This window comes from Diabrotica virgifera, chromosome 7 (assembly GCF_917563875.1).
Source record: "Diabrotica virgifera virgifera chromosome 7, PGI_DIABVI_V3a".
Taxonomy (NCBI): domain Eukaryota; kingdom Metazoa; phylum Arthropoda; class Insecta; order Coleoptera; family Chrysomelidae; genus Diabrotica; species Diabrotica virgifera.
Genome location: NC_065449.1, coordinates 244,603,376 through 244,613,746, shown reverse-complemented (window position 1 = coordinate 244,613,746; position 10,371 = coordinate 244,603,376). Strand labels below are relative to the sequence as shown.

The 10,371-nt window shown below is 32.9% G+C and overlaps 1 protein-coding gene across 1 annotated transcript in view; it reads left to right on the top strand.

The window, feature by feature from the left end:
* The first annotated feature begins 4,925 nt into the window (after positions 1-4,925).
* The window catches only part of LOC114329482 (transcription initiation factor IIA subunit 1), a 43,046-nt gene continuing 37,600 nt past the window's right edge, over positions 4,926-10,371 (top strand). The window contains exon 1 of the mRNA XM_028278609.2: positions 4,926-5,563. Within this exon, the coding sequence (XP_028134410.1) occupies positions 5,243-5,563 (321 nt within the window). The 5' untranslated portion in view covers positions 4,926-5,242. The remainder of the gene's footprint in view (positions 5,564-10,371) is intronic.

The following is a 10,371-nucleotide window of genomic DNA, read 5'->3' as shown; positions in this document are numbered from 1 at the left end:
AAAGACAACAGAACAAATAACTATTTCATTATGAGTCTCCCTCTACGCGTATAGAGTTTCCGTCGAGTGATTTACAGTTATTTTGATAAAACCTCAAAAATGCAATTTAAGTAATACAAAATCATAGCACGGATAATCGGGATTCTACTGTAGTTATTAAAAATTAAAGTTAGGGGTTGTAACTAAGGGATGATTTTTTTCTACCCCATATTAAAGTGTATTACAAATGGAATATATCAGTTTTTGCCCCATTCGAAAATCTCTATTCGTTTAAGAGATATAGCCTGGATAAATTAGTCTGGGACACATAACAAAAATAAAAAATAAACTGATATTTTCTTGATTATTTACAAACCGATTTTATTTTTAAAAAATCTGTTGAATATACGATAGAAGACCACATTCAAAACTATAAAAAAATATACAGGGTGCTATTATAAAAATTAAAGTTAGAGGTTGTAACTTAAGGGATGAATATTTAGGGGATGATTTTTTGTACGCCTTATTAAAGTGTATTACAAATGGAATAGACCAGCTTTGTCCTATTCGAAAAGCTATTCGTTTAAGAGATATAGTCTGGGACACCCTGAACAGTGATCAGGCCCGGTCTTAGGGATTTTGCCGCCCTGGGCAAGATCGGCGACTGCCGCCCTCCTCATCCCCCCACCCCTTGGTAGACCCATGACTGACCACCTTCCTTTAGCGATCGCCAGCTTAAACCTCGATTGTCTTTTTATTGATGTGTGCTTTGTGCTTAATTATTTAATACACCTTTTTCCACTTTATTTGAACGATACACATTTAAAAACACATTTATATTTTCAATAATTTCATGAAATTTTACTACATTACTATATTTGCACATTCATTGCTCATGACTCGTATCCGAGTCGAGGTTGTCGGTACCTAATCTAAAATTTTATTTTTGATTTGGTCATGGAGTAGCTGAATAATTTCGTTTTGAATACGTTATCCCAACTAGTGATGCTGCTTGTTACTACCATTCGTTGTTCTCCTAATGCGCTCTTGTAAAACAGAATCACATTTTCCACAGAGCTCAACAAACTTTAAAAAGTTACCATTGTTGTGATGAAAAAGTTTATCAGAATCGCCCCTCAATGGAAGACACACTTGTGCTAAGAACTGTATTATTGATACATATAAGTCCTTATGTTACATTTTTCCAATGACGAGCTTCTGAATTTAGAACTTCTTGGATTTTTTCGTCTATGGTTCTACCCACTGTCGCTGTGACTGTAGATGAGCTGAAGACTTAGCATGGCTGGACAAAGCTCCAGCCATATGTTTCCAATTATTATTATATCCATTTTCAGTAAATTTAATTTTGACATTGAAAAATATTTTAGACAAACAATACACAGAATTGTTTGTGTTAGAATAAATTAACCACTTTCAACAGTTTAACCATTGCACATTTTGTAATTGTAGTATTTAGTTGTAAATCTAGGATCTAAAAAATTATCTTTCGGGTACAACCAAACCTCTGCTATGGATAATTTTGGCTGGTGACCTCTTGTTACCAAAGTTGTTCTTACAAAATCATTAATTTTATTTTGCCCTTTTACTTGATCATAATCAATAATATTGTTACCTGTGACAGTAGTAGTGTCATCAGTAGCATACGTAGATGCTCATGATTGTCCTGGGGACTGGGAGGGGACGGTAGTAGACTTGGATGCAGATGATAGGCCTAGGTCTAGGTGAATGTTATCAGACTAAAAGGGAGCGGTAGCAGCTGTATGTTCTCTATGTTAAGCAATATTTTCGGCATCAGTGTGTAACGGTTATAAAATTTTACCTAGGGAAATTTTTAGCCTTTTTGTTTCTATGTCATTCTCTGCTCTCTTTTTCCTATACTAACTACCAGAAAGACGTTTTTTCTCATCCATTATTGCATCTTACACAATTATTTTTAATAACACCAAATACTTAAGAGTATCCTGGCACACCGGTACGGAAACTACCATATACAACAATTAATTGATATAAATTGATTTAAAAACTAAACAGATTAAAATACCTACAAGCCTATACAATTAAACGAAATAAAAGCATACAATAAAATTTTTAACGGCACCTGAACCATAAAAACAATCCTGGGAGGAAAGGGTGGGGACGGGTAGTTCTGATCCCTCTATTCTTATGCGATGAAGAAGAAGGCGGGGTTGTGGATTTTCCGTCGAATGAGCCTAGGAATTATTATTGTTTCACTTATTTAATTCTCGTTTTTACAGTTGTATTTTTGCCGCTCGTGTCCATTATATTGATTTTTTATAATATTAAAAACCTAATTTATTATTTCTTCAATTTCAAAAATTTGCTGTCCTCTAAAATTTGCCGCCCCCAAATTTTCCGCCCCAGTTCGCCCACCCCTGGGGCCGGGCCTGACAGTGATGAGCGCGCTAATAAGCGGCAAAATAACGCAAAAGATGGAAAACATAATACATTGTGAGGTAAAGAGAGTTGAAACTAGTAAAGGTGGAAATTATCGATATAAACGCATAAATTAACATTACATAGTTTCCCACCTTTAGATGTATCGGAGATACATACTACGTCCTGTCACAGATGTCTAAAGGTGGGAAACTATGTAATGTAATGTTAATTTATACGTTTATATCGATAATTTTCACCTCTACTAGTTTCATCTCTTTTTATTACACAATGTATTATGTTTTCCATCTTTTACGTTATTTTGCCGGTTATTAGCGCGCTCATCACTGTATAAACATTGATGAATGATAGTGAATTTTGGTCCCTTACTGGTTATGTTAAAAATATCTATTTTATAACAATTTTGAAGCTAATTAAATATCACCAAAGCCATAAATTCCAAAAAAAAAAAATAAAAAAAAAATTCTGCGCATTACTACCATCTTTCTCGAGGCACTTACGAGTGGAAAGCAATGTTGAAAAATGAAAAATTATTCATTAAGTTATCACGGAAAAGGATAAAATGTGGATTTTTCTCACGGCGCGACTGCTCCCGGGTTAAGAAGGCCTGATCTAGACAATCGAGGTATTCCTTCAACTTGGAACGTAACATTATTCTTGAGTTTATCAATCTAACCATGCAAGTTATCCTCCCCTATTAATCAATATTCGGACGCAAGCGATCATAGAATGGGCCGAGCCTGTTGAAATCAATCATTCAGCCTCAAAAATCCACTGCTGAACATAGGCTTTTTTCATAGGCGTGTTTTCTATCCAGTCTATCTTGCGCCGCTCTCATCCAGTTTTTATTTTTAGCCTTCTTAAATTATCAGAAAAATATATAAGCAGGGTTTGGATCAGGCCATGGGACAAATGACCATCTGCAGTGCCCTAAAACTCTAGTCGAAAATTTAATAGACCCTTGTTCTTATTTTTGTTGACTTCCACAATGCATTTGACACAGAGGAAACAGTCACTATCTTAATAAAGCACTATCAGAATGCAGAATAGATCACAGATTACAGATTATGAATAGTCGATATATGTAAAATATGAAAATGCGACAACTGTAAACCTCTAATTAAACGATTAGAGTGGAACTCAAAAGGTATTAATACGGTGGAATGGACAATCTAGAAGTAGAAGAAGCCACAGTTATGCTACAACTACAGCAAGTAAGAATGAGAGTCCGTTTAAAGATAAACTGAGAAAAAAGTAATGACGAATCTCATATCCAATGAGCTAATAGAAGTTTTGGAATAAGCTTAAGAAATATATTATCATTGATGCATTTAAATTTACGCTGTGTCTAGGTACACGCTAACGTGTACGCAAATAAAAAAGGTTTTTTGGTACACGCTAATTTGAGCCGCGTGTATGCTGTGGTATTAAGTATCTGTAAGTATCGCGAGTGTCAGAGTGTGGTTAGAATTTGTCTAATCGGGTTATGTTTACACTTTAATATTGATTTGTAAAGAGTTTCCTTATTTTTTACTTGTTTAGTGTTTTTTTTTTAATTAACTATATGGAGTGTGGACAATTATTTAGTTCTTTTAATGAGTTTAACAACATTCTATAACAGTATGAAAAAGATAAGAGACAAAAATTCGTGATTAACGGTAGCAGAAGTAATAAGATTAAATATACGGGGCGATTGATTAGTGTGATAAAGCTCAGTAGATCCGCTATAGTAATAGATAGCAATAAAAGTTAGTATCAAAAATTTTAGCAAACTTTGAGCTTCATATTACAAAATTACTAAAATTAGTTAGAATGTTACAGGGCGTTCGATAATATACTGGCGTACCAAACTTATGTTTTTTAAATGGAACACCCTATATTTTATTTTATGTTCGAAATCTTCTTAACTTCCATATCACAAAAATATAAAGGTTTATTATGTTATACGGGATAAAATCGTAACAAGTTCAACTCCCTGTATAAATAAAAATAAACACCAAATAAACTGGTATAATTAACTTACGTATAAAAATTATTTTAGCAGTATTTTGTATATATCATGTTAACTAATATTTATTTTGCTTAACCTGAATATATACTTTTATATGCATATTGTTTTATTACAATTAAGTTTGAAACATCTGAATAATTTTGCTTCCCTTCCCCTTCCCTTAATAAAAATATTTTCTATCAAACAAACAACAAACATATCAAAATAGCGTGTACCAAAATATAAAGTCACTGCGCACGCTTAATAATGACGTCACTGGCTTGATGAAGTTTAATTCGCGTGTACCTAACTTTTTTATTTGCGTACACTTTAGCGTGTACCTAGCTAGACACAGCGTTTAACGCTACCAATGTTTTATTAGTTTATAATTATACTTGAAACATGTGTACGCCTATGATCATTCGATTCTTATCATTCGATTCACGTCAAGACTGTGGCGATTGCCAATGATCAGTGAGAAAGTGGGAACATTTTATCTCTGTCTCTCTCTGTCTCGGTCGTCTCTCTTTTGTGGTGAGCAGTGAGCATCCTTTCCGTGCGGTTTCTAACCTCACCTTTCATTTATTTCTGGTGTTACAAGTTACAAGATGGTGGAAGTGATAAATTAATAGATTAATAAGCAACATTTAATATATGATTAGATTTGAGAATGCGCTCCATAAATAGTTCTTAGTTTTTATTTCTACTAACATATCCAGTAAACGTTATTCGCTATATTTACGAACGGTAGTAGATTATCCTAGTTTTCCTTCTAGATCCTGTAGTAAGGTCTCTCCCATTGTTTATTAACGAATATATCCTTTACTTATTCTTAAAATGTCTTCACTGCTTTGTAAGAACTATGTCGTCCGAGTATATCAAGAGGTGATAGATGACGTTATAGCTGGAGTGAGAGAACACTTTCTTGAAGACGGTGTAGATGAAGTAGTTCTTCAAGAGTTAAAACAAATATGGGAAACGAAGCTTATGAGTACCAAAGCTGTACAGGAAGAGCCGGAGAAGAAGAAAATTGACCATCCTGCCAGCAATGGATATCCAAAAGTTGTCAATAATCCAATGCCACAAGCTACCAATCAACAGACTGTACAACAACCAGCTCAGCAATTGCAACCGGCTATTCAGCACCTTGATAAACTGGTAAGTTTGGTAAATATGTTATTATTTTTTATTATTTGTTCCAGACTGTTGATTTATTTTTGTATTAGATTCATAATAATAAGGATATATCCTAGACATTTTAAGACTATTTCGAAATATCTTGTGTGAGTAATAGACTGCAAAAAAATCTGTATAATATAATATCTATATTTTCCCTTCTTAGGCTATACTTATATAAGTAATTATTACATTCAATGCAGTAACTACAGTAATTATTACAGTAACATTCAACAGATTGTAAAATTGCTTTACGAGTTGAAGTTATAGGTGATAAAACTGCTTTAGTGAGTTGATCTATATATTAAAAGTGTTTAATAATTATTAATTAAGAATGACAGCTGAAAGGTGCTTTTAAATATTAAAATTATGCCAGATCATCTAGGTCATCTCCTTGTTAATTTCCGTCGAGTAGGTGTAGGAATTTGACTACAATTTACTCTTCATTTAGGATGATGTTTATATCTGCATCCATAGTTTATATTAGGTCTCACTGGATTGGTGTTTTTGGAATAAAGGATACCTATTTAATAGTCTGTAGCAGCGTTTCCCAAACTTATTTTTCCGTGGCCCGGTTATTTTTGTGCTTATCCTTCGTGACCCACTAATTTTTTGCATAGCCTGGTGTGTGTACAAGAAAACATATTTAAATATTTATTACAGCTTTATATTTATATTTTAATAAACAAAAATGTAATAAAGCAAAATAATAATCAAATATTAATGAGAAGTAAATGTTAATTTTATCCTCAGGTCCGGTTCGACTTCCAAATGGTTCCTATATTTATTTTTAAGGAAAAGCAGTGTTAAAAACCCTACCTCACACTTATAGGTCGTAACAAAAGGAATTAGAAATTTTATCGCCTTTTCTGCTAAAACTCGGTACCTCCTCCTAGCGGCAAAACAGCCAAAAATCTATCAGTGGTATTTTTTCTAATATGTCTCTGAGTGCCCTATCACAAAATAGTTCAATTACTGACTCAACATCTAAATCCGAAGTTCTGCCTCGGATTATACGTCTATTGCAAAAAATGGATACCTTATCCACGTTTTGCTGCTGTGGATGAGGGAAAGTATTCCTTCAGATTTGCCTCTTGCGTCCACTCCTAGCAGGTGTTTCTTGAAAGCCGCTGAAATCTCATCCGACAATGAATTTACGATATTATTTTTTTTTGTAGTTCCGTTAGCTTTGCAAAAGCTTTGTATATTTCCTGCTTCCGCGTGACGTGTCTACAAATTAAGTTTTTTTTGTTGCAGCTTTCACCTTCTCCTGTACTTTAAATACAAGTTACATTGCTACCTTGTAATATCATATTTAAATTGTTCAAGTAATCAAAAATATCACAAAGTTAGGCTACCTTCATTAACCAATTGACATCATGAAAACTGTCTTTAAATTTAAATATTGCATCCCTAGCCATTGGTGGGTGTGCTTCTAAGAATATTGAAATTTCTTCCTTCAGTTCAATAGTTTTTTCTAAAACATTCCTTTTTGATAGCCAACGCACTTCACAGTGCAAAATAAGATCTTCATGTTCACTTCCCATTTGTTTGCACAAAGCAGAGAATACTTTGTGAGTTCAGTGGGCGAAATTTTATGAAGTTTAAAAAATTTAAACTCTCCTTCATAGATTCGGTTAAAATCAGTGGCATTTTTTTGACAGCTAATACCTCTCTGTGTATGCTAAATGCACCCAAATATATTGTGGTGCTAAGGCTTTGATCCCCGGAAAAAATACAGTACGAGTGCCTGCCATTGTCCGTGATCCATCGCTACTAAGTCCCACACATTTATTCTATTCAATTCCATTATGACTAATATGTAGCTAGCAATCAGATTAAATATTTCTTCAGCTGTTGTTTTTGTTGACAAAGATTTACAAAACAGAAATTCTTCGTGAATAGTATTTTCAAAATCGTGTCTTACAAAACATATTCGATAAGCATTATCTGATATGGCTGTACTTTCATCAAGTTGAAAGGAAAAATAGTTATAGTCCTTTAAGTGACATATAACAGTTTCTTCAATATTATCTGCCATCTCCACAATCCTACGCTTCGATATGTTATTTGATAGAGCCAGCGAATTCACTTCTTGCTTTTCCTGCTTTTCATTACATATTATCCGAGATGCTACTATTTTCACTGCTAGAGCTATTAATTTCTTGGCAATTGTGTGTGGATAACCTGTTTCAGCAATTAATTTTGAAATTTCATAAGAAGCTAGTACAAGGTTTTCAGATTGAGCGTTCTGAGAAAATTCAAACACATATTCTTTATGGTAGCTATTAATTCTCTTTTTATTTATAAAAAAAAACCTATTCGGCAAAGCCAGGCGACCCGGCATTTTGCTTTCGTGTCCCGGTACCGGGCCGCGACCCACCATTTGGGAAACGCTGGTCTGTAGCGTTTACACATATTTCTTCATGAATTTATCTATATGTATTTCAACTTACTCCCATCTAGTTTCTCCCAAAACTAGATGGAAGAATAAATGATGGAATATCCAAGTCATAATAATAAAAATAAAACAAAAAACACAAATCTCTTAAAATATTCCATTACAATACAAGCATTAAAAATACTACATTACTCAAAATATTACATTAAACTACACGCCGTTAAAAACACATTTAGAAGCCACATGAGACATTAAATACGATTTGCAACATAATTCTTTAAATTTTTCCTATACATGTTAATTGAGGTCTTCAACTTGAGTTCCGTTGGCAACTTATTGAAATTATCAAAATCTTTATAGAGAAGTGAGTTCATAGCACCTGTAGTATTGGTTCTGCTGATGTAAATATTATTAGAATTTTTCGTAAAATTAGGGTGAATATCTGAATTGTAACTAACAAGATCGAGAAAATATTTAGGTGCCAATCCATGTACAATTCTAAAAATTAATATCATGGTCAAATAAAAAAGACGTTGCGATACAGAAAACCACTGCAAAGTATTCAACATCAATGTGACAGGTGTTAATCTATTTGTACGTAAAATGATCCTCATTCCACAATTCTGTAATTTTTGTAATTTGGCTAGTTGATTAAGATTTAAAAGATATATAAGATGGATGCACAAAAATCAAAATGAGGTTGGATTATCGATTTATATACAGTGATCCTTGACTGAAGTGACAAATTCTTAGAAATTCTTGTAAAGAAATAAAATTTTTTTGCGAGTTTTTTACACGTATACTCAAGATGCTTGTCGAATGATAGAGTATTATGTAATTGAAAACCAAGATATTTAATTTGTGTCACTAGTTCAATTGGTTCCCCATCAATGTTTAACATTATATTGTTAGTTTTAAGACTCCTGTACTTAAATTTAGATGTAACTATCATGGCTTTTGTCTTACTTACGTTTAATTTAAGTTTATTAAGTTTTAAGTATTTAGACACAACATAAAACGTGATTCATTTTGTCAACTGCCCCTTCAATAGAACTATCGCTACAAGCCAAAAGGGTATCATCAGCGAAAAGGTTAATAAATTCACAGTCCACAAACAAATTTATATCATTTAAATATAATATAAAAAGCAATGGTCCAAGTACACTACCCTGCGGTACACCAACGTTATTACTGACAGTTTCGGATAATACATCAGAAATTTTTACTCTTTGCTTTCTGTCAGTTAAGAAGTTCCTTAGCCAATTTAGAACAGCTCCATTAATGCCATAGGTTTTTAGCTTATCCAATAAAATGTATCTATCAATCGTTTCAAACGCTCGTTTAAGATCTAGAAAAACTGCAACTGTATAATTATTTCTATCTATTTCTTGTTTAAATTTACATATTGAGAGTTGAACAGCCGCTTCACATGAATGATTCTTACGAAAACCGGATTGATGATTAATTAAAATATGGTTCAAATCTATGTGATCAAGAACTTGCTCGTATACAACCGTTTCCAATACTTTCTCCAAAGCCGGTAACATGTTGATAGGTCTAAATTCGCTCAACTTAATAGTATTTGTCACTTTAGGGATAGGAACAACTGTATTTATTTTTAACTCAGATGGAACAATGCCACCATCTAGGGAAGTATTAATCAAATTTAAAATATCATGACCTATGGTTTCAAATACTTCTTTAATCATTTTACTACAAAGAACGTCTTGTGGATTGTACTTACTATCAAGAGAGTTAATGATGTGTCTTAGGTCAGAAAGTGATATTAATTTAAATTTTGTAAAGGGCATATATAAATTACTATTAACGTTAATCCAAGAATCTTGTAATTCCATACTGTTAACTATATCCTCTATGCTATTAACATAATACACATTAAAATTGTTTGCAATGTCCACCTTATCATGACATACGCTTTTCTGACCATTAAACTCGAATTCTATATTATTTGGAAAATCCCGACCATTCCTGTTAACTAATTTTTTTGAAGTCTTCAAGTAGTCTAATTTTTTTGAAGTCTTCTAATTTTATCAAAGTAGTATTGGTCCTTTTTGACATTCAACACATTCACAACCTCATTTCTAAGTTTTTTAAAAGTTAACCAATTATTATCCCTCTCTTGACCCAAAGAATTCTTAAACGCCTTGTAGCTGCTATCCCTAGCTCTTATTTTATTGGCAACTTCATTATCAAACCATGGCAAGTGACCCCCATAACTATACGTTTGGATGGGAGCTACATTATTTAATGTTCTACCACAAGTATCATGTAACTCTTGGTATAAAATATTTACATCAACATCATCCAAAGACCAACGGTATGAAATCAAATCAGTTTTAATTTTATTCATATTAGTACTACTTAAGTT